Source organism: Carassius carassius, chromosome 7 (genome assembly GCF_963082965.1).
Source record: "Carassius carassius chromosome 7, fCarCar2.1, whole genome shotgun sequence".
In the NCBI taxonomy this organism is placed as follows: Eukaryota; Metazoa; Chordata; class Actinopteri; order Cypriniformes; family Cyprinidae; genus Carassius; species Carassius carassius.
The window spans coordinates 31,878,079-31,904,476 of record NC_081761.1 but is presented as its reverse complement, the minus strand read 5'-3'; the positions used below and the strand labels follow the sequence as shown (position 1 = coordinate 31,904,476).

General features: G+C 39.1%; 1 protein-coding gene across 1 annotated transcript in view; it reads right to left on the bottom strand.

The window, feature by feature from the left end:
- sorcs3a (sortilin related VPS10 domain containing receptor 3a) overlaps nt 1–26,398 on the bottom strand; it is a 230,070-nt gene that overhangs the window by 122,387 nt on the left and 81,285 nt on the right. The window contains exon 2 of the mRNA XM_059554602.1: nt 1,542–1,609. Within this exon, the coding sequence (XP_059410585.1) occupies nt 1,542–1,609 (68 nt within the window). The remainder of the gene's footprint in view (nt 1–1,541; nt 1,610–26,398) is intronic.

The following is a 26,398-nucleotide window of genomic DNA, read 5'->3' as shown; positions in this document are numbered from 1 at the left end:
GGTCCAGCTCACCCCTAAACCATCTCGATTGGGTTCAGGTCCGGTGACTGTGGAGGCCAGGTCATCTGGCGCAGCACCCCATCACTCTACTTCTTGGTCAAATAGCCCTTGATGCCTTCAGTGTGACGCTACAATTCTCATAGTCATGAAAATAAAGAAAACTCTTTGAATGAGAAGGTGTGTCCAAACTTTTGGCCTGTACTGTATGTGCATATTCACTGCATATAGGTTTTATATATGCGCATATATCCACATATAGGTTCTTTCCATGTGGGTATATATATATATATATATATATATATATATATATATATATATATATATATATATATATATGTATATATATATATATATACACACACACACATAGTCTGTTATAGTCTGAGAGTAACGCAATTTCGATTCTCTGTATGTATGTACTGTACATGTGGAAGAACTGACAATAAAGCGAACTTGACTTGACTTGACTTGACTTATACTTATACTTATTTTATTCTTTTTTAATCAATACTTAATATTCTACATTGAGAATTTTGCATCATGTTTGCTACATCAATTCAAATACATCAACTGATTCTCAGATCAGCTCAGATTGATAAATAACACTAATAATAATAATAATAATAATTGTAATTAATTGCATTTACAAATAACAGATCAGACATGGTTCGATGTAGTATGAAATCTTCCATTCTTTAAAACTGTGTTAAAACTTAATATAAATTAAATACAGTATAATTGACTTCCAGGACCTTTTTCCAAATTTGATGTATAGTAATTGCTTAATTGCACAAGTACGGCGTTGTATACTGTAGTAATAGCCTGTACTTATATTGCACATAGAATGAGACACATCCTTTACTAGGAAAATCATTCAGTGTATTCTCAGAAAACCCATTAACCTTGAAACCGTTCTGCCCTACAGCAGCTCATGAAAAGAGCACTGCACTTGTCATCTCAAATCAGACGTCATTGCAAATCGTCAGACTTAAGCACCTCAATATGCAGCTTCTCTCTGTCCAAATTGAAGTGTTCAGTTGACCATTTGAAAGATAAGGCTGCTCCTATCACTCTAAATTGCACAATGTGTCCAAAAACACCAGTAAACGAGAATCTAACAGAGCCAATAAGGATTACAAATAAATTGAATTTAGACTGTAGAGGACTTCTACGGTTTGGAACAACGTCAAAGTCTCTTTTCTGCTCTAAATGTGAGATAATTAAGAAACAGGCTATACTTAGGTACTTTCTGACTGATGATATAAATTAATACAACTGGTGAAAAAATATATATATATTTTGTCCACAAAAATGTGATGAATTAAAGTTGTGAATATGAAATGAACACTGTTCTTGCTTGAGATGGAATAGTTCCTGGAGTGAATACTTCTGCTCCTCATTCCAGGCAAAATCACATAACTCCGCTTGCCATCGCTCAGATACTTTGCCTTGGATAGAAAGTGTAATGGAGAACGGGAAAAGGGCTAAGATGGAAGGAGAGATGTGGGTGAGAGAGGAAGAGATGGTAGCTTTTAGCTCACCTCCATAAAGTGCTTTCCGTTACACTGCCAAGGTGAAAGTCATATAGCTTGGTGAGAATCAGTATCACCTGTAGAAAGAAAAACAAAAAGTCAAATAAACTGGTTTATTTATTACTCTTATTCCTTTCAATCACGTTTATATGTATCGCAGACAGTTTCTTTTTGGAGCCAAAAATGGGCTTCAGGAGACTTCACACATTTCAATTTCCAGGACAGATACAGACTGCAAATTTCAGAATTTTTGCATCTGTAACAAACAGTTTGATAGAATGAAAAAAAAAAGAAAGAATGAAAAAAAAAACGCATATGAAAATTTCGAACTCCAGGACATTTAAATATCATGTCATTTCATGATCTTTAATGTCATAAAAAAAAATTATGAGCAAATTTATATATATATACAAGACAGACCAAAAGTTTGGACACACCTTCTCATTCAAAGAGTTTTCTTTATTTTCATGACTATGAAAATTGTAGAGTCACACTGAAGGCATCAAGGGCTATTTGACCAAGAAGGAGAGTGATGACCTGGCCTCCACAGTCACCGGACCTGAACCCAATCGAGATGGTTTAGGGGTGAGCTGGACCGCAGACTGAAGGCAAAAGGGCCAACAAGTGCTAAGCATCCCTCGGGGGAACTCCTTCAAGACTGTTGGAAGACCATTTCAGGTGACTACCTCTTGAAGCTCATCAAGAGAATGCCAAGAGTGTGCAAAGCAGTAATCAAAGCAAAAGGTGGCTACTTTGAAGAACCTAGAATATGACATATTTTCAGTTGTTTCACACTTTTTTGTTATGTATATAATTCCATATATAATTCCACATGTGTTAATTCATAGTTTTGATGCCTTCAGTGTGAATCTACAATTTTCATAGTCATGAAAATAAAGAAAACTCTTTGAATGAGAAGGTGTGTCCAAACTTTTGGTCTGTACTATATATATATATATATATATATATATATATATATATATATATATATATATATATATATATATATATATATATATATATATATATATATAGAAAATATATAAAAATATTTTAACAAAATAAATACATAAAAGTATTAACAAATATTAAACAGCAGAAGGTAAAGTAGATTACATGTGTTTACACTGCTTGCAAAGCTACTGATGCAGTATTGTTTAAACAATGTTCGTCTAGTCTGTTTACATTCACAGGAGATAAACTTACCATGTTTACATCAATGCATTGCCAAGTTGGGTATCTTTTTTTAATTAAGTATCAACTTAATGCCAAAAAAACAGTAGTTTTGACATCTACTCCTCAGAAAACTTCTTTAAAGCTATTTAGAAACCTAAGGGCAGCCTAAGGGCTGGTGGATAGCTATGCTCATTTTCCCCAAAGCCCTTCAATTGTTTGTCTTCCCGACCCCCCTGATGTTGTGTTTACTTCTCTTTTGTGTCAACAAGCAGGACTCAATCGGCCTTCGAGGCTGTAAGCCTGGTGGGATTAAGCTTGATAGTTCTCAACCCTGACCTTGGGCTCTATGATCTGTGAGAGCTTTTAGCCTGAGGATCAGCGAGAAGACAGCAGGAGCTGCTGAACTAGCCATCCAGAACGTCAAACACTCATGCATGCACATGCATCACACGTTCACAGCACCGACCCCATCAAACGCCTCGACATGCTTCACGGCGCACACCATTGAAAATTATAAAGGCTTAAAAATGTGTCCTTGTATTTTTCTTCACTGTAAGGAAAAGTGGGGTAAGATGTGTCGCCCTCTTAATCAAGAAATTAAGCATTCATTTAATGCTTCCTGGGCTTATCTAGGCCTAAAGGCCCATTCACACCAACAATGGTAACTATAAAGATGACTATAATGATAACAATATCAGCATCCACACCAACTGATGATGACAATCTGTTTATTATAACCAAGTGCTTCAGTCCTATCGTCTGTCACTTGAAATACTCAAGGATGGATTCTGATTGGCTATCAAAGACCTGAAAGTGATTTTCATGACATCATTCCATTCCTCTGTTCTTAAATATATTGTTATTATAAAATATTTAGTTTTAATACATTTATTTTTAAATTGCCCAAGCAACAATGCTCAAAAAAGTTGGCTGCCAAAATAGCTCAAAAGGTTGCTCCATATATCATCAGTCAAAGAAACAAATTAGTGATATAAAGACGATAAACAAATCTCTGAATTGACTTTTTGACCAAAATTAATTTAGCACAGTCAATACACCCCCAAAAAAGAGAGATTGACTTCCACCATGACTTAATTACCTTTAAAACCAAGAAGAACATGCATGGGGCATCACATTAGGTGACAGACAGTTATATAATTAATAAAGGGCTCAGTGCTTACATTTGCTTCACAAATACAAGGCAGAAGACAGATTATAAGTCACCGTTGCAGCACATGGTCCCTCACGTTGACATTTTACATAATTACGGCCATTTCCTTCTGTCAGATGCTGCTGTGTTTCCTGTACAGGTCTAGGTAGGTTTGAGTTGATGGGTTTCATTTGCATATTCATATTCATTTTCCTTTGATAGCTTTGCCTAGTGTAAAACAGGCCTCTTCCCTGAAGCAGGGCGACAAACAAGCTGTCACTTTAAATCATGTTGGTAGTAGCGGCTACTCGGTGTCTGTTTCGGAAGATAAAAGTCATGAGACGTGAAAAAAATGTATGAGAGGGGGAAAAAGTAGCTTATAGTCTGTTCAAACCCCTTTTCTTCACAAAATGATTGTAATGTATAATGAAGTGGCTTCAGCAAACGCCAAGGCCAGTTTAACAGACGGACTCTAATATCTGTAACTGTCTAGGCTCATGACCTCCACTCTAAATATGGAGAACAGATTGTTCAAACCAAGAATCATTCCACCACAGAGTTGCAAGTTGTCTAAATGAGAAGAGAAACCAGTTATGGAAAGTAATTTTAAGACTAGACCAAGTTAGTTAGGAAAGAATCACAACCTCTGAACCCTTTCACTCCTTCTTAACACCGATGCATTGATCAGAAACCCCAAGGCCATTTTAATCTATATATACTTTTAACAATATAATGAGATATACATCCACAGAAAATATGTTCTTGATCTAGAAATTGAGAGCAAAACCCATCAAAAATCTTGGAGAGAGCAGAAGATATAGACACTGCAATATAAACTATAATTAGATGAGATATTTGCTTTTTTCTTTTTATCTTTTTACAAGTACTATGCTTACTATACTATATTTGTCTTTTCTAAAAATGTATTTTTCTCAATTATTCTTTCAAATTAGATTGCATAGAAACTCCCAGATATATTTGGATTGGATGAAAGCACAAAGCCAGAAGCAAAAAAAAGGTTTGCCATTAGCAATATGAGAAAGAAAGAAAGAAAGAAAGAAAGAAAGAAAGAAAGAATTAAAGAAAGAAAGGGGTGAATATAGGGGTGTGAGAGAGACAAAGAAAGATTTCTTGTTCTTAAGGGCTTCTATTCTTTATAGTGTGAAAGCACAGAGGACTCAGCTGCAGTGGCATTTTACACAAACACAATGTGGAGGCTCCAACCTCTTGATGCCATTCTGCATTGTATTTTCCAGCTGATCAGCAGAACTCTTGCTGACAAATAAAGCACAGATCTACCTCTGATGATTGGTGCTCAGCATAATATGCAATAAACCACTGCAAAGCAAGCAGATATGAGTAAAAGGTCATAAATGTTCCAAAACTGAATTGAAACTGAACTTGTTTATTAACTAGTTCAGTTCTCTCAGTGGTTCAGGTTCATTTGTCTTATCTTGTTTAGCAGTTATGTTTTTGTATGTTTTGTATGTTTTTGTTTTTGTTTATGTTTTTCTTCTGATATTATGTTATTGCTAACAATTGACGTGTCCATCTCGGATTTCTCTACCAGAACAAGGTCCACTTGGATGTGATGTCATTACCAGCTCCTACATATGACTTTTGAGGTAACTGGAATGCAACATTAGCTGTTTGTCATGTTTGTTGTGTATTAAAGTACAGTATGTTACACTGTTCATATATATTCATATAATTCATACTGTAGTGTGATGGTTTGGGTTTTGTATTTTCAATAGCCAAATTACCCAAACACACCTACCTACACAAATTTGACCGTATTCCGAATGAAGAAACCATTATAGTGCAGCCAAATATAATTACATAAATTACATATACTGCAAGATTTTTGGGCCAAATCTTACAGCCCTAGTCATGAGTCTCTGCAGGATAGGAAACTTTTACAAGCCATACTCAGTCACTGATAAATCGTTTCTGAGCATTTCATTAGATTTACGTTTGTGAAACAACCATAATCCTTTTAGCTTCCAGTCTGTTGGTTTCAATCGTTAAGGCTCAGTGTCCCATTCAAGAAGCTCACCCACTAGTTAATTCATTTAAGTTGTCACATGGTTACAGTGTGTACTAGTAAGAAGACGATGCAAGTAGACTCTACTCATTATGTGATGCTGCTCTCCACAAAACCCCAATTGACCTGCAATTAATCATAGAAATGTCAATTATCCATGACTTGGATTATCATCATTGGACTTTAATTAAAGCAACCGCGACAAACAGAAATATTATTAGCATAACTAAATGTTCCATGTCCACAAAGACCAATTTAAAGTGTCAAACTTAATTTAGAAGTGACGCGGTTTGGCCTACCACTAATGAAGGGACTAATGGCTTCTTTAGAGGAACGCCTCTGTCTCTCTCAAACTCTGTCTCCATCTCTTTTAAACCATCTTGAATTCTTTTATCTCCTGTTACCCGGAGGCTACTGCAGGGTCAACTACATGCTGACCTGTTTGGCCGTAAATTAAGTATTGCATTTTAAGCAGGAGAGTGTGAGGCCTGTTTATGAATCTGTTGAATTAAATCAGCCAATGAAGTCGAAAAGCTCAGCCAAGATGCAACTTTTACGATTAACTCATCAACACGAGAGGTTTTTAACAAATGCACCTGCAGTTAATGATGGCTGACAGACAAATGTTTGAAAATGTCATCACTGCCTTTTGGCTGACACTTTTACAATGTTCACCGGGACATAACGGACGTTGAACAGATTTTGTCTTCCTCTGCGGCAGAAGACAGATTTAATGTTTCGGTGCCACATCATGTCAAAATAGCATTGCAGGTGGGGACTGAATTGCTCCCTATGGATTAGCGCAAAGAGTTAGCTTTGATGCGTCAACGTGTTTGATTTAGATGTTGCAACAAGAGTAGAGGACATGTGCACACAATGTCCCACAAATACAAAATCAGACCTTCAGAAAACAACAGTGGTTGATTTATCTATCCACAGGGGCTTTCGCACCTTGTAGGAACTCAAATAGGAACTCAGCTATAGGAACTAGCCACCAGGGCGGTCCCCCGACAAATACATTTTCCTCTTTGGCCATTTTCATGGTTGCATTCACGCCAACGTTAGAAACTCTGACATGATGTAAGCCATCTATCTACTATCATCCATCCATCATGTATATACTGTATTGACCCAAATATAAGACAATGTTTTTTTCTTGGAAATACATCTGAAAAAACGGAGTCGTCTTATATTCAGGGTCCAGACTTTGACATGTCAATAATACACCCATGACAATATGTGGCGCCAAAAACACATAAAATGAGTGTGCCATGAAATAAGTAATGTAATGTGTGTTGTGAAGATAGCAAGTGAAAACAAAAGAAAAAGAAAATGCTTACAGCGGCATGAGTCGTGACTGTCATTAGCCCGATGGGACCAAACTTTCTCTCTAAATGATTTTAAAATGTGAGACAGTACCCCGATTTGAAGACTACAATAAGTTTTACTTCTACTGTTAATAAAATTTTGTTAGGCTACTTTGAGATGGATGGTCTAAATGTTATATAATTCATATGGCTACCTGTTATTTTTATTTTTTTATTTTTATGTGCTTATTGTTGGTACATTTTACCAGTATTTACCATACTTTCAAAACAAAAATTTAAATAGGAAAAATATGCAATATGAAAATAATTTGGGAAAAAATTTGGTTTTCAAAAAGCCTTTTTGCAAAAGGTACATCTGGAAAAAGAGGGGACACCTTATAATTAGGGTCGTCTTATATTCGGGTCAATACGGTATATTCCATATCTTCTATCACTAATCTATCCATCTATCCATCCATCCACCATAAAGCTACACCTCTATCTCTCTGTCAATCATCTATCCATCTGTCGCTCCATCCATCATTTATCTATATCCTCTATCTCTATCAACCAATTAAGCAAGCACCTATTTTGTCTATATCTAGGCCCTATCTATCCATACATCTGTCCATCCATCCATCTCTAATCTTGAAAATTTCTAGTTAAATTTTTACAGTGATACTGTAGGGTTGTTCTGAATTTCAAATTGACTTCTTTACATTCAAATCTGAACTGTAGTTCTGAATCCTACCTCAATTCAAATTCAGGAACTAAATTGGGAAAGAAAATGGGAACAATAATTTCTCAATATAATTCTGAATGTCACAGCCCCTGCTTGCTATATGCAATTATGAACATGGGCCAGCTTGATTCGTAATGAAAATATTCATTTGACTGGATCAGACTGGTGAAGACATCCCATACAATCCCTGTGAAGTATGCCACTTCTAGTCTGGTACATCCTCTACAACCAAGATGGGGAATTGCACTGTGCAAATTGCATTCAGCTCTAATTTTTTGAGGCGTGTTTGTGTCGTTACCTGATTTGCATAATTCCTTAACAGGCACAGAAGCAATAAAAACATTGCATGGAAATAAATGAAGCTATATGTGGGCCCAATTTCTTCTTAGTGAATTCCTCTTTAAGTGTTCTCAAATATCCAAAAGGAGATATGATTCAGCCTCAGGGTATTGGCATTATAACATATAGAACAAACATGTCAACGATTAGATGTAGTAGCAGAATGATGCCATATAACTCAATTATATGGTGGGAGAAAAATCCATATAGTGACATATGACATGCAGTGATGTTAGATTGCTATTCATAACATAGTATAGTTATGTCAGTATGGCTGTTAACACAATATGAGGAGGATTTCTCATTAAAATGAACATGGAATACCCTATGCTCTCTCTCTCTCTCTCTCTCTCTCTCTCACACACACACACACACACATAATCTGTCTATCTCTCAGTGTAATTTATGGCATTTACTGCTTCATATCTCAGTGTGGAATCAAATTCTTGCCAGCTTGTGTCATTTCACATAACCTCAAAATGAAACATAGATACTGGGATCTTTTTTTAAATGAGTCAATATATCTCCAGGAAGAATATTTTTATAGACTGCAATTATATAGAACACAGTTGGAAAAGAAACAAGACCCTCCAAGAACCAAACCTGATTCCAAGACCCTCAAAAATGCTTTTATTTTATTTTAGTTCATTTCATTTATAAAAATCACCACACATAAATGTTCATTTAAAATGCAAACCATGTTATGAAACTTTTCCTTCTGCCCATATTAAATATGAACATGCCACTACATTGTGGTTAGCAATTTATTTATATATATATAAAAATAATAATAAATAAATATATATATATATATATTAGTGGTGGGCATAGATTAATTTTTTTTATCTAGATTAATCTCACTGTGATCTTGAAATTAATCTAGATTCATCTAAAATGGCTCATTCGAATTCTGCCGAAGGCATTCAGAATATGTGTGTTACCCAAATAAAATTGACAAACAGTAAGTCTTTGAGAAGGGGTTTATCAAGCTAGGTGGTGCATTAGAAAAGGGGCTCATCTCCTGTTTCCAAAATGCATCACAAAGTGCTTGAAAAAGCTGTCAACTAATTCCACATTGCACAAGGTGCAAACAACCTTACGCCTGTTTCACACATACTCCGTCTGCAGTGCGTATGCGTTGCATATTTTTTGACACACCCATGTTAACGGATTCCAGTTGCGTTCCAGGAGCGATGCGTCTGCAGCAGTGCAGCGATCGTTTACGTACCGAGTAGCGAACTGCAAACGCGTCCTGTGTGAAAGCACATCGAGTCCGTGCTGCACCACATACATAACTCACACGGACTGCATACGCACTGCAGACGGAGTATGTGTGAAACAGGCGTGAGCAGCGCCGTAGCTGGGGTCAGCGGGGACCCGGTGAAGGTTGTACCAGTGGGCCCTGTTTGAAATTGTTTAATTTGTATGTTCGTTTATTTTTATTTATTTGTGCTATTCACACAATGGTTAAGTTTTTTTTTCAAGTTGTAGGTGTCAAGGTACAGAAACCAAATAATTAAATGTAAAATAGCACTGGATAGTCTTCAATGCAAAAATGAAATACCTTCAACATTTCTCACATCATTACAGTTTTGCTATATATATCAAAAATTATATCTGGTGTCTAAATAATTTTTGGTTTGACTGTTAAAACTACAAAGTAATTCAGTCAAGAGCAGTGAGTGATTTTCTTTCATTTTCTTTCGCTGGTCTCTGAATCTTATTCCAGTAATGGCCATTCAAAATTAGCAATGTATTCTGATAATATCAATTTATGCAATCCAATAAGTATGCTAGCGATATATGCAACATGTGTTCCAACAGTGTCTTCCAGTGCAAAACAGAAACCACATTCACCACTAAATACGCATTACCTCCACACAGTTATTAATTAGCACGTTAACTGTTCATTAGGTGCTAATCAGAGCAACAGGCCATACTAAAACAGAAATCTGAGTTTGCTGCACTGTGACAGTTTGACTGGAGGGCTCCTATCACAGTCTAATTAAGCTTCTGCAGTTCACTGCCATGAGTCGTCACACGCCATTCTGAGAAAAAGTGTTCAGTCAGTTGCTGTTCTCATTGCTCAGATTCTGTTTTCATTAAATTTAAGAGAAACCACACAGATGTTCCTAGATCACCTCAAAAAGTATCACAACAGATAGAGGAGCTACACATAGCTCAGGGTATTCATAATAAAAATCAATGTAAGTGTGATGAATGCTCGTTAGAAGGAAACATAGAGAGCTTATCTGCAGAAATTTTAATTAATCAAATCATTAAAAATATGGACTTCAGCCTGTCTGTCAGTGTAGCTAGATGTAATTCTTGTTTTGTAATACTGTGAGTGGAAATCTAGTGATAAGAAAACTGTTAAACCTGATCTAAATGCATTTGTTAAAGGTGTACTAAGCAATTTCTGCCAAACGATGCTGATATTTGAAAGTACTAAAACAAACACACCCTTACCCAACAGGACGTTTTCCTTATTTTGCAATCTCTGCCCCACACATACACAACCCTGGCAAAACGATGATCGTGGAAAAAAAAGATGACAAACAAGCATATTCAAACAAAAGCCATCACAGATAAGTTGTGTGAAATGAAGCCAAATCAATGTTACTCACCTATCAAGAAGAAACAACGCAACCTCTGTGTCCAGTTTGAGCTTTTCCTGCTCCTTGAGTTTCTCTTCACCATTGGAAAGATGCTCTGATATTATCACGGGTCCTACCTCTTGCCTGATCATAACTGTTCTTTTTAATGTTTTGTTTCTCTGATATTTTCCTCTTTTTTTATCTGCCATCTCTCTACGTATCGTCGCTATCTGCCAATATACGTCCTCAAATTGAGCACTCTCTTCTATCTATCATTACAAGACATGCCCCCTTACTGCTGATTGGCTAAAAGTGTGTTTTGGGACTCTGTCCAACGCTGTATTCAAAAGCATTTTTCAAAAATCACTTAGAGCACCTTTAAATGTTTACTTCTACTTGCATGCAGTGTCATGACAGCTACCCTAAACCTGTAGCTTCAAGCTTATTAAAAATTAAAAGTTTATAAATGTTATAATTTAAACTACATTCAATACAGAAACTGTCAAAAATGTAGACTACATTATTATTACTAAAACTACACTGAAGCCATTTAAGACCACCATAACATAGAAAACAAACTAAAAAAAAAAAAAGCAAAACAAAACACAAACACTATGCAAAACAAAACAAAGTAAAGATAAACAAAACACACACAAAGCAAAGCAAAACAAAACAAAAAGCAACTGAGAAAGCTAAGGCCATGTGTTTGATTTCCAGGGGCAGAATGAACAAATAAAATATAATTAATTTACATTAATTAAAGAAAACTAATTCTAAGTGTTATGTAATGTAACCACTAAAGCTAGAAATAGCATCATTTACAAAAAAGTAACAGTGAACGGCAGCATTTGACGCAGGGATTCATTTGTTTGACGTTAACATGAACTGTTATGAACTGATAACATGAAACTTTGCTTTTTACTTTAAATTCAAACTGGAGTTTGAACAAAGATATGCTAATGGAAAATGTTGTTTAGTTACTCCTCAGCACTGATCACATGAGTGGAAACAAGTGGCAAATAAACACTTTATTGAATAATAATGTTCACTTTCTTCATTTCTTCAAATGCTGTTTGCTTTGAAATCTATTCCCATCAGAGCCTTTGGGCAATGATAATGAAGTCATACATCTAGTGTCAGGGTTTCATCTTTTCAAACATCTTTACCCTAAAGTGGTCCGATTCTTATGCACATCTTTACTTTTAATCAAAAAAAGTAATTAAACACTTCTTTCACACTAATGGTTTCCATTGATTCCCATTATCTGGCATATATATCAACAGCACAGATTTATACGTAATATGCATCGCTGACTCCACTTCTTTCCCACTTCAGTTCTTTAAGGAGCATGTTACCATGGCAACAAGGCCCCCCACAAAAATCAGTTTTGCTCTTTAAGACTGGCTGACAACCATCAGGCATCCTTTTTGTGCATAGGAAAAAATCGTTTTAATTGCGTTGGGATGCAAGTATAAACCATAAGTAAACAGATAATGTTAAGGTCAGATGAACTATGTTAACTTGCAAAGTGTTTGAATCCTAAGCTGTCATTTTAGATATGATCAACAGCACTGAATGCATTTATTTGCTCAACCATTATGTAAGAAAAAAACCCAGACATGGCTGCTTTGAGCCTTTCCTTAAGAGAAAAATAAAAAAATGTAGGAACTTGCTTTAGTGCAGATCTATTGTATTCACAATCCTACGAGCCTGTTGACATCCCCTTGCAAAAAGGGTAAAATAAACTACAAAACCAAGCACAGAGCAGTGTTTCCTCTCTCTTGTACGCCCACTTCCCTTTTCCCAGGGTGCATCTGCTTCTCCCTGGCCACCTCTTGAGCAACTCAAGTGAATCAAACACTATTTGACTGCCTGGAGCACGGGCAGCAGGCCTTTAGTGTGAGACAAAAGTTAAAAACCCTTTTGTGTAAACCCTCATCTTCTCTCTCTCTTTCTTCACCAGCTCTGTATCGCCAGTGCCCAGAAATCAAAGCAGAAGCCCAGAGTCCTTCTAATTATGTTAAAAACTGTTTAAAAAAAAGTTTTGTTTTTTTTATTGTGGATCACTCATTCCTTCTGACAGAAAGGTAAAAGATGAGCAAAGGTACAGTGGTTTGGAAATGTCAAAGTGGAAATCATTTGAAATGCAGAGTTGTTGGCGGAGGCTGTTTACACTTACTCTGCCCACCAACGTGTGATTGGTCAAATCAACACTACAAAACATGGCTGTTAATAGTCAGCTCCAGTGGTATACAGTAGATGGTAAACTGCATACCGTAGTCTTTTTGACGCGATCGACCCAGGTTCATATTCACCCTTTGCCAAACTTTTTTCCTCCCTTAAAAGGAAATAATCAAAAGGTTGAAAGTATTTTGTAGAGTAAGGGTAGGTGTAGGGAGGGCTTTATTGTTCCAATAATGTGGCATCCATTTAATAATTTGAATTAAAATTACATTTTACACTTAACATGTTATTACTGGATTCTGTTTTATAATGTACTACAATATTGAGGTGCAGAAATTTGCCACTAAGAAGTATAAAAAGAAGAAAATCATGCTATTTTGACATAGTATAAATAAAATCTATATCTGTTTGCACTTAGTGTGTCACGGTTCGCGAATGCACCGTCTCCAGCTGTAGTCATGTTATGTCATGTTGATTGGTTCATGTGGGTGTTGCCACTGATCGCCTGATCAGCGGCAGGTGCATCTCATTCCACCGCCTATTTAACGCCCTGTCTTTCGTCTCCTGTTTGTCAGATCGTTGTTTGAGGTCCTCGTGTCGATGTCTGTTCGTGCTCCTGTGTTCCTGTCTTTGCTCTGTGTCCTGCTTCAGTCTTCATCGGATATTCACAGTCATTCACGGATTATCACCGCCGATCACCGATCTACCATCACCGCCATCGCTACCAACGCACTCCAACCACCTACCCACCTGTCTGTGCTGCCATCGTGGTTCCTGCGTCACTCACCAGCATTCATCCATCATACTTCTGTCAATAAACTACCTTTACTTGCATCTGCCTCCTGTCCTCCATTGTTAGCGTCACAGAACGATCTTACCAACATGGAGGCAGCGAGTAATCAACCCTCCTCTCTCGAAGCTTTCCTCAGCGCCAGTGTTCGGAGGATGGACTCCCAGGAGCGGTTCAGGCTTTAGTGACGCAGGTGTCCGAGCTCACCCAACAGTTCCAGCTATTACGAGCTCCCACTGCGCCACTCACACCGCCTGTTCCACCAGCACCATCGGAGGCCCCCTCCCAGCCGGAACCACGCCTCCCGATTCCGGAGGCTTACTCAGGTGAACCCGATTATTGTAGAGCTTTCCTTAACCGTTGTGATATGCATTTTGCCCTCCAGCCTAGAACGTTCGCCACTGAGAGGGCCAAGGTGGCGTTCGTCCTGACCCTGCTCTCTGGGAGGGCGGCATTGTGGGGAACAGCGGTGTGGGAGAACCAGGACCCATGCTGCGCCTCGTTCCAGGCCCACTCCGCCGAGATGAGACGGGTCTTTGATCGGGCCGCCGCAGGACGGGAGGCGGCCAGGAGGCTGGCGGAGTTGCGCCAGCACGAGAGATCCGTCTCGGACTACTCCATCGAGTTCCGGACCCTGGCGGCGGAGTGCCATTGGAACGAGGAGGCGCAGTGGGACATGTTCCTGCATGGGCTGGCTGACCTCGTCCAGAGGGAGATCTACGCCCTGGACCTTCCCCCGTCGTTCAATGGACTCATTGAGCTGGCCCTTCGGGTCGACGCACGTCTGGCACGGATGGAGAGGAGGGGGCTACTCAACACCCCATCCAGAGGACCGGCAGACGTGCGGTTCAGCGGCGGGGACGTGGCCAGCCCTGTCTACGATCACGAGCCCATGCAGGTAGGGCGAGCTCGGCTTTCCCGGGAGGAGAAGGAGAGGCGGAGGTCCCTGGGCCTTTGCCTTTACTGCGGGGGAGCCGGACATCAAGCCCACGCCTGTCCGGTAAAAGGCCAGGCCCGGTAGTACGTATGAGGCTACTATCGGGTGGGATCTCCGCCGAGAAGACCTCATCATCATCATCATCATCACCATCATCTTCTACGCTCCTCCCGGTATGGCTGCGGTGGTCAGCACAGACACATCACTGTCAGGCACTACTGGATTCCGGGGCAGAAGGTAACTTCATGGACAGCACATTAGCCCACAAGCTCCACATCCCCCTCAGACCTCTTCCGCACCACATCACGGTTCACGCCCTCACTGGTCAGCAACTTCCCACCATATCATACATCACTGAAGACATTACACTCATCACCTCTGGCAATCACTCCGAAACCATCTCTTTTCACATCCTTGACTCTCCCCTGGCACCCATTGTCCTCGGACACCCTTGGCTCCTCCTCCACAACCCTAGCATTGACTGGCTCTCTAACTCCGTTTTGTCTTGGTGTAAAAGGTGTCATGAGTCTTGTCTAGTGTCTGCCTGTCCGTCTGTGTCTGTGTCTGTGTTGCAGGAGGAGGCGGTGGATTTGTCTAACGTGCCCGCTGAGTACCTCCATCTGAAGGAAGTGTTCAGTAAGTCTCGGGCTGCTTCTCTTCCTCCGCATCGTCCTTACAACTGTGCCATAGATTTACTATCAGGTAAGTCTCCGCCTAAGGGCAAACTCTATTCACTTTCTGTTCCAGAGAGGGAGGCTATGGAGAAATATATTTCTGATTCTCTAGCTTCCAAATTCATCCGCCCTTCCTCTTCTCCTGCGGGGGCGGGGTTCTTTTTTTGTGGGAAAGAAGGACGGATTTCTGCGACCTTGTATTGATTACCGGGGACTGAACAACATCACGGTAAAGAATACTTATCCTTTGCCGTTGATGTCTTCGGCCTTCGAGAGGTTGCAGGGAGCGTCAATTTTCACAAAACTGGACTTACGCAATGCGTATCATTTGGTTCGGATCAGGGAGGGGGATGAATGGAAGACCGCTTTTAACACCCCCAGAGGGCACTTTGAATACTTGGTTATGCCCTTTGGGCTCTCCAACTCCCCAGCGGTCTTCCAGGCACTCGTCAACGACGTGCTGCGAGATATGATCGATCAGTTCATTTATGTCTACCTGGACGACATATTGATTTTTTCCTCTTCTCTCCAGGAACATGTGCAGCACGTCCAACGAGTGCTTCAGAGGTTGCTAGAGAATGGGCTTTTTGTCAAGGCGGAGAAATGCGAATTTCATGCACAGTCAATTCCATTTTTGGGGTATATCGTGTCGACTGAGGGAATACGCATGGATCCCGAGAAGGTTAAGGCTGTGGTAGAATGGCCAAGCCCAGATTCCCGTAAGGCCCTACAGAGGTTTCTGGAGCTCGCTAACTTCTACCGGCGTTTTATTCGCAACTTCAGCCAACTAGCCGCACCTCTGACCGCCTTGACCTCCGCCAGAACTGCGTTCAGGTGGTCGGACACAGCTCAGGCTGTGTTCGCTAAACTGAAGAGCCGTTTCATTTCAGCCCCTATTCTGATTACCCCTGACCCTACACGTCAGTTCGTGGTGGAGGTCGACGCATCAGAGGTGGGGGTTGGAGCGGTGTTATCGCAACGTTCTCCCTTAGACGACAAGGTCCACCCTTGCGCGTATTTCTCATATCGTTTATCTCCGGCAGAACGAAATTACGATATTGGTAACCGAGAATTGTTGGCAGTCAAGATGGCATTGGAGGAATGGCGTCACTGGTTAGAGGGATCGGGGGTTCCCTTTATAGTATGGACTGACCACAAGAATTTAGAGTACATTAGCACCGCCAAGAGGTTGAACTCCAGGCAGGCTCGGTGGGCACTTTTTTTCGGACGTTTTGACTTTACTATCTCGTACCGCCCGGGTTCCAAGAATATCAAACCCGATTCTTTGTCGCGTATTTTTGACCATTCCGAACGCCCGTCCACTCCCGAGTGTATTTTTCCTGAGACATTAGTGGTCTCCACTCTCACATGGGAGATCGAATCGAAGGTCAGAACGGCCTTAGAAGGGGTAACGCCTCCGCCCGGGTGTCCACCGAACCGTTTATTTGTGCCGGAGGGATTAAGGTCCAACGTTATCCAGTGGGGACATTGCTCGAATGTAGCTTGCCATCCAGGGGTTAACCGTACTAGATTTTTAGTCAAGCAACGATTCTGGTGGCCACTTATGGCTCGCGACATTCACAGTTTTGTTTTGGCTTGCTCGGTTTGTGCCACTGGTAAGACTTCCAATCGGCCCCCTGATGGGTTACTCCAACCGCTGCCGGTTCCTTCGAGACCCTGGTCCCACATCGCTCTAGATTTTATTACCGCCCTCCCGCCCTCCCAGGGCAACACGGTAGTTTTAACCGTGGTGGACCGGTTCTCGAAGGCAGCCCACTTTATTCCCTTGCCCAAATTACCTTCAGCCAAGGAGACAGCGTTGACTGTCGTAGACCACATCTTTCGTTTACATGGCCTCCCGATAGATGTGGTTTCCGACAGGGGACCCCAATTTGTGGCTAAATTTTGGCAAGAATTCTGTAGACTACTGGGAGCGACTGTAAGTCTGTCCTCAGGGTTTCACCCCCTGAGCAATGGTCAAACCGAGAGAGCCAACCAAGATTTGGAAAGGGTGTTGCGATGTTTGGTCTCCAAGAATCCTTCCTCCTGGAGCCAACAATACGGGCCTATCTCCTTTTGAGTGTAGTGTAGGTTACCAGCCACCTATTTTTCCTAGTATGGAATCCGAAGTTGCGGTCCCCTCCGCTCACGCCTTCGTCCAGAGGTGCCACCGCACTTGGACCAGAGCCCGTGAGACTCTACTCCAAGTGGGGGCGCGCACCAAGGCCAAGGCCAATCGCCACCGGTCTAGGCCTCCCGTATACGTCGTGGGTCAAAAGGTGTGGCTTTCAACCAAGAATATTCCTCTCCGGTCCGTATCTAATAAGTTGGCTCCCAAATTTATTGGCCCGTTTACTGTCACCAAGATCATTAGTCCGGTGGCAGTCCGCCTTAAACTCCCTCCTACGTACAGGAGAATTCATCCCGCCTTTCATGTGTCCAAAATCAAGCCCGTATTTCATTCTCCCATTAATCCGCCTACCCCGGTCCCTCCCCCACCGCGTCTCGTAGATGGGGAGACCACCTATTTGGTAAATCGTATTCTGGACTCTAGAAGGAGGGGACGCGGATTTCAGTACTTGGTGGACTGGGAGGGTTACGGTCCGGAGGAGAGAAGTTGGGTACCTGCTAGGGACATCCTGGATCACTCCCTTATCGATGATTACAATCGACAGGTAAGAGATTCTGGGGACGCCAGGAGGCGTCCTTAGGAGGAGGGGTACTGTCACGGTTCGCGAATGCACCGTCTCCAGCTGTAGTCATGTTATGTCATGTTGATTGGTTCATGTGGGTGTTGCCACTGATCGCCTGATCAGCGGCAGGTGCATCTCATTCCACCGCCTATTTAACGCCCTGTCTTTCGTCTCCTGTTTGTCAGATCGTTGTTTGAGGTCCTCGTGTCGATGTCTGTTCGTGCTCCTGTGTTCCTGTCTTTGCTCTGTGTCCTGCTTCAGTCTTCATCGGATATTCACAGTCATTCACGGATTATCACCGCCGATCACCGATCTACCATCACCGCCATCGCTACCAACGCAGTCCAACCACCTACCCACCTGTCTGTGCTGCCATCGTGGTTCCTGCATCACTCACCAGCATTCATCCATCATACTTCTGTCAATAAACTACCTTTACTTGCATCTGCCTCCTGTCCTCCATTGTTAGCGTCACATAGTGTAAATATCATATTGCTAAAAAAACTCCTATTTTTACTTAGTGTAAATAGAATCCATTGCTATTTATGCCTAGTTTAAATAGCATCTATCACTAAGAAAACATGCTATGTAATCAGCCTATATTGCTATTTACATAATGCAAATAGTCACTATAATTGACCCTTTGCAGGAAGCTTTTATTGACAGGAGATCTGACCAATCTGAATAACGCCGAATCCTCCATTTTGTTCGACAAGCAGCTCAGACAGGAGAGAATATTGAAAAAATATATATATAATAAACTTGACAACTAGCTAGACGTGAACTGTGGAACCTGCTTTCGATCCTGTCGGTGTACTGGTGACATAAGTTGAGCATTAATGTCTTCCACCACCAAATCACTGCTGTTCCTTTGTTCAAAGCACTTAACCCCCGTGACTCCAGGTGGACCGACCATTCAATTACAGCACTGCAAGTCTCTTTAGACAAAAAAAAACATCCTCTGATAGACGATTATGGTCATTTATAAATTTGCCAGGTGGACCATGTTGAATGTTCAGTTAAAATATGCAGAGAGGTTGGTCTCCTGGATGATGGCTTTTGTTTTTTCCGGCTCCCACACAAGCGCATGAGTGTTCTTGTGGTAAATAGGCAGCAGATAATGTGCGCACTTGAGAGCTACAGAAAAAGGCCAGCGCCATAGTGGGTTCTCACTGAACTCTCTCTCTTCTCTCTCTCTCTTTCTCACTCACTCACTCATTTCCTCCTTCCTCTCAAATTCAAGTGTTCTTATTAACATGCACAATTGAATTGAAAAGCATTAGCTCTGTTGGTCATATTTAAACTAAGGACCAATCTACTTTGATGTTTTTTTTTTGTCAGTTTTTTTCTCACATCTAAGCCTTTGACCTTTACAGTGCTAATTGGTTTTAACGAAATTCACCCAAAGGAACATTGTATTCTAAATGGATTAGGAGCCCTTTGGTAAGTTGTTTTATGAGCCTTGGTTTTCAAATTGATTTCTTTCTCTCTCTTTTTCCCCATCATTACTTTGCAGGGATCTTAATCGCAATGTTTAAAGTTTTATTGACGGCTATTTGCTTGAAGATGTTGCATATGTAGATTTGATAGGGATGGCCATAGAAATAAAACCCGATTTCATAGTATGAGTAATATTTAACAAAAGTTACAGTATATATTGGTGTATAGTTGTATGTAAGTATGGATACACATATGCAATGAGAAGCATATTCCATTTGTAGGGTAATTATATAAATAGTTTCTTAGTCATCAACCCACAGAACCTATTGGATTAGCTGTTCACCTTTCTCCTCGTGTAATGTCCTCTGCGTATGCGGTCGAGTCCGAGGGGTAAAGTTCAGTGCACTGGAACTGAAGCAGTGACTCATGGGTACAGACCTCGTAAGGGCTCTCTGTGCACGTCAGGCTGAATCACTGCAGACCAGACACCGTGAACCTGTTTTCGTATATTTGCTCAGAGGAAAGAAGAATTTTTAGGAAGTCTAACCTCATGTGAAGAGTTGAGTCACTGTGTTTTACATTTGTTTCTTCCACATGGGAAATTTCAGTCTCTGTTGTATCCACTTTTTGTTGGTTTTTAGTAGAAGTTGATCCGCTATAATGAGGACAGTTTCATTTTTATTTATTTTCCAAAAATATTTAGATAACTTTTAATAGAATTAGAATAGAATAGAACAGAATAGAATAGAATAGGGACAACCATAAATTTTGCTACAATTTTTGTTGTTGTTGTTGTTGTTTTTATTTTATACTATGATACATTTGAACAGAGTTCCAATATTGTAGAATTAAAAAAAATAAACACAAATTCTGTTCATATGCTCTACATACACTTGTAAAAAATGATCTTTCAGAAATCATTCTAATTTGCTGATTCACTGCTCAAGAAACATTTATTATTATTATCAATCTTGAAAACAGGTATGCTGCTTATTTTTTACGTTTAAAAACAAGAATAATAATACTGCTTTTCAATTAATAATTCATTGTTACAGTTTTGATAATTTATTTATTTATTGCTATTTTAAATAGGTTTTATTCTTTTGAGATATGCCTATATAATCTTTCAATGTTTTTTGTATTTACATTGAGCAATGCGAAGAAGTGCAAGCATTAGTCAAAGATTCTGGAAGAACATCATCATTTAGCTCTCACGTCATGCTGTCCTTGACAGTTGGAGCTCTTCTAAGTTGCCGTGCATTGCCCATCAGGTAATATCTCATAATCCTCAAGGATTCACTGCTTGATGGATGACAGCAAGCAGTCTCCGTGGTAGCACCTACTGGGCAGAAGTCATATCTCACAGCTGTAAAACAGACAACATATTCCCTTTCTAATTTCGGCTGATTGATGCCTGGACGTAAGGTTACAGTATTAGTTACTTGTCTCCATTTCTCAAACGTCTAGAATTTTTTTAGTTATTATTTTTTTTCTTTTACCCCCCATTTTCCACTGAGGTGAAAATGTTTCCCATTAGCTGACAGAAGCTTGATGTGAAAAAAAAGAGACATAATTAAGATAGTAGGATGTAGCAAGGCATTAATCAAGAAGACATGCTGTGTTTGTGTGTGTGTGTGTGTGTGTGTGTGTGTGTATGAGAGAGAGAGAGAGATTCATGTATGCATGTGTGACTCAGAATAAAAATTCAATGACACATGGAAAACCTTATGATGCCTTCCTTCTTTGGTTAAATGGAGATAATTGCTTGAAAGATAAGACTGAGAAAAAAACAAGAAAAAAAAAAACAAGGACCAAGCAAAGCTAATTGCTCTATATAAAGAGATAAAGAGATTTGAGTGAAGGCACACAAGGTTTCTGCGCTTGAGAGATGAGTGTTTGTGTTTCTTGATGAGTGTTTAATCATGGCTATGGTTCAGCTGATAAGGTCATGTAACTGCTAAACTAATTTTAGTTGTGTGATCACAATACAAAGCTACTGTTTCCTCCAAATTGGGTAATCGCAACTACACAATGGGCAAATTCATATTTCTCTAAGCACAAACTTAAGTACTCTGGGCAATATTGGCATGCCAAGTGAGGAAGACGAGGTGACCTGATCTAAATGCAGCATTACACTTTATTTAATAATGAAAACAAAGAAGATACTACCTTGACAGGAACATGGCAGCTTCGTCAAAACAAAGATAACATCGAACAAACTGAAGGACAAAACAAACAATGGAAATAAAGGAAAACGAAACAAGAAAACCAAATGAAACTAGCTAAAAGTTCACGAAAACCATGAAAGAGTACATTTAGACGACTAAAAAAACGACTAGAAAAGTTTTTCTTTCGTATTTTTGAAAAGCTCAACGTACAGACGAAAATGTCAAAATGGTCCCAATTCACACGGATCTGAGAAAACAGCTGAAAATTCTGTATTGTGCATGCTATGCCAGGAGATGGCGATTTTTACCGTTTACATGGAGACAGTATTGTTTTCAAAAACTTGCACTTTGAAATCCATTTTTGTAACTTTTACATTTTTAGTTCCCCAAAACATTAAATTGAACACACAACTGAACAGGAGCATGAGAAATGAACATACAATGTTGTATTTTAATTAAAATGGTAAGACTTTAGTATAGGATCCAATTCACACTGATAACTAGCTGCTTATTAGCATGTCTATTATTAACATATTGGCTGTTTATTAGTGCTTATAAAGTACATATAATGCATGACATCCATAATCCTACCCAATTCCCTAAACTTAACAACTACCTTATAAACTAAAATTAAGCATCAAATAAGGAGTTAATTGAGGCAAAAGTTATAGTTAATGGTTAGTTAATAGTGTGAATTGAACCCTAAAATAAAGTGTGACCTTAAAATCATATAATGATAGTTCTGTATAATTAAATATATTAAAATTAACTTTACCGATATTAAAATTCTTTTAGAAAACATGTAATAGATTTAAATAGATTAGAATTGTAATAGTGCAGAAAGAAATAATACACAAACATTTTATATAAATAAAATGCAAAATATTAAAACAAATTATATTGTATAAGTATCCTTGTATTATTGAAATAATGTTGAAATATTGAAATAAAGTATTCTCTAAGAATCTGCTATTTTTACAATATAACAATATAACTATTTAATTTATATGTAATATAATTGATCCTTCGCAAAGACTCGACCCCCCTAGTTACTGTTGCTATGTCTGATGTGAGACAGACCAGGTTATTTCTGGTATGAAATAAAGTCTTAGCTTGTAAATTTTCTTATTTTTTGGAGAATTTCAAACAGTAAATGTGATTTTGTGGCTCTTAATGTGTCATGACAGATTGCTGTAGAAACCTTCTGTTAACAAAACAGAGCTGCAACTGACGGTTATTTTTTCTGTCGACTAATCTATAGATTATTTTTTCGATTAGTCGACTAATCTAACGATTATTTTTATTACAATAAATATTTAATCTAATGTTCTTTTTTGATTAGCTAATGAATCCTTTGGATAACTTTACAAAAAAATATAAGTACAACTTCTAATATAATATTTCAACCTTGTGGTTGAAGTTTTTACATTATTCAAAAATAAAGAGGCAAAGAAAATGATTTTACTATGGTAAATATGAGTTTACGATAGCGCTTATAATTAAACCACAGTAGCCACAAATTTACAGTTGTCTGAGATGTCATGAAATGTTCTTTATCATCAGAAACCATAAAATGTAGTCAGGGTTCTGCTATGGTTTAGAATGGTTACCAGAGATCTGGAGCTGATTCGGGGTAGCTCAGTTGTTTGTGACTGTTGTCTCGCGGCGTGCTGTCTTTTAAGGGGCCATTTATATATCGCGTCTTTTGCATGCTCAAGTTCATTATTTCCAATGTAGGCGCGCGGTATGCGCGCTCATAATGGAAGCGACGTGGTCGTGAAAACAGGCGCGTCCGCACAGCATCGAGTTAAAAACATCTAAACTTTTCAGAATGCCGCAAGCGCACCGCGGGTCATGTGACAAGAACTAACCAATCAGCTTCATCCTTTCCCGTAACAACATTGAAAGCTCAGCTAAGATGAAGGAACTGCTGATCATAGCTGTATATGGATTGCCATTTTGAAATAAATTTAGTAGCAGAGATACTGCAAGTGATTTTTAGTGCTGCAAATCCATTTATCCTTTGCTGAAATTTCCGCGTCTTCAGGGAGAGAGCGCGTCATGGTTGCTTAGTAACGGCAGACGTCCAAGGGGCGCAACTGCCCGAGCGCTTTGGAAAGAAGGAGAAACCGGCGCAACTAGCGTTTTCCACCCGTTTTTAGGCGCGATATGTGAACGGCCCCTAACGCGCGTTTGAAACCCGCGCCAACACAGACTCACTTTATTTTTTATTTTATCCTTACCTCTACGGGTGATCATACCAATAACTTGTAATCTTTACAAGAATATCAGAATCATGCAATGAGTAAGTCTGCGTTTATTAGACACTTAATAATATTACTTTTAGAATCGCCGAATCTGCTGCGGTCGTTCCATCACATCTGTAGTTGAGACCTGAACCATGAAGTTGGTCACCAGATCACACGGTAACCAGTTAAACCGTAACACCGGAGAGCGCCAGGAGCTCGTGCATCGCAGTTGTGCTGCCGTGGTACACCATATCGGTTTTTCAAAGGGAACAAATAGCCATTTTATTTGGCCTCTGTTTGAAGTATTCCCATACTTTTGATAACAGTGGTCTCTGTTTTTGTGATAGAATGCAACTTTCTCCATTCCCAGTATGCCATTACGCGAGATGTAAACAGTGTGACGCGTCGTTGCAGCACTAATGCAAAGTTAACTTTCCTTTTGTTTAATAATTATTACTCCAGAATATTCCATGATTAAATAATAGAAATTTTGTTTGAAAGGAACATTTAAATGTTCTCAATATTGTTGTCATTACCAAGAGTGGCAAAAGTTAATTTTTGCCAATACAAGAAGTTTGATAGATGCCTGAATATATATAACTGCACTTTTTTTAAAGAAATAAATGAACATAATTAAAGTGTAACAGAAACTAGGAACAAAAACAAAAGAAGTCCATTTCTACACACATAAAACACAGGTGTGAAAATGCCAATTTGTACCACACTAGCAGTGACAAAATACAGCATCTTCTCTGGAACTCTCCGATTCTTTGCAGTAATCTATTTCTAAAGTTTTGAGAGGAAGTGGAAAAGAAAGCAGCCTATATTACAGCAATTTATTACAGCCATTAAAGCTTATTAGCCAGAACTTAAGCCTAATCAAGTTTCTCCTTGATACTCTATGCACTTTGAAGATAGCAGACGCTAAACAAACATGCACAAATTCCCCGATCGGTATCATGTGTTGCACATTTATTTTCTCTGTCAATATCCTGAACACAGTCAATGCATCTCATGAATTTATAATGCCTTTAGGCCACATAGATGCCAAATATTCCACAAAACAGCGACAAGCTTTAAGGAAGGCCTTCAATTTTCTTATTCTACACTCGTCTTACTATCCTTTTTCAAAAGCTATTTGATTTTATACAATTATTTCATTAGTTTCCCTTTTAGCAAAGAACAAGCAAACCAGTGTAGTAGCCTCATTATGCCCCATGTCTGATGCTGTCTCTTACAGTAAAGTCCTTTCCATTGACAAAGAACACAGTTGAGGAACCCTAACTCTAAATCCACTGAGAAGAACATAAAATCTCTTTAATTTCTCAGAAGTTTCTTGTGAATTCTGCTAAAGGCAAACATTGATTTTGGCTCCTGCTTTTAAGACTCCACTGACCTCCACTGGTGTTTTAGAAGAGATCTCAACAATACCTCATCAGAACCTTTCAAGACCAAATTTCATGAGCAATACTTATCGGCATTCATTTTGACTCCAAGTCCCCTAAGAAGAGCAACCTTTGAGAACTAAAATGTTCTTCCATGGTATTTCCAGTCCTTTTCATTGTTGAAGTAACAAAACCAAACCCAGCTAAAACTCTGAATGAGACGTCTAAACCAATGGAGTGAGTTCTTTTTATTACTGGAATAAAGCAAAATTATCTCAAGACCTTACTTTTCAGTCATAATATGAAGAAAACTTCAAATAGAATAACATTCTGCCATTCTAAAGGTTGAGGTTGGTGAGATTTTTTTAAAATGTCTTTGAAACACGTCTCCAAGGTTCACCAAGGCTGCATGCATTCGTTTAATATACAGTATAACTGTAATATTCAATGCTTTAAACTGATTTAAAATAATAAAAAAATGTTATTTATTCCTGTGATGTCTAATTTGAATTTTTCAGCATCATTACTCCAGTCTTCAGTGCCACATGATCCTTCAGAAATCATTCTAATATGCTCATTTGCTCCAAAAAACAACCTTTCTTACTATTATCAGTGTTGAAAACAGTTGTGCTGCTTAATATTGTTGTTAAAACTGACACGTATTTTTTCAAGATTCCTTGATGAATAGAGCAAAAAAGAACTGATTAATATCTTATAATTAATATCTTATCTTATATCTACTTTAATGTATCCTTGAACAATAAAATGTTTCTTTCAGAACAATTCCTTACTAACCCCAAAAGCTTTTATATTACAGCAACAACAGAGTCTCTTAGATGTTTTTGAGTGCACGTTCTGCACTTTCTGTTCTGTTCTAATTCTAGTTCTGTGTACATTAGTGTTAATAAAGCCATCAGGGATCGTGAGAGAGGATGAGAATTACATACAGTATGTATAAGATGTGCAGAAGTATCGTGGGCTTCCAAAAGCT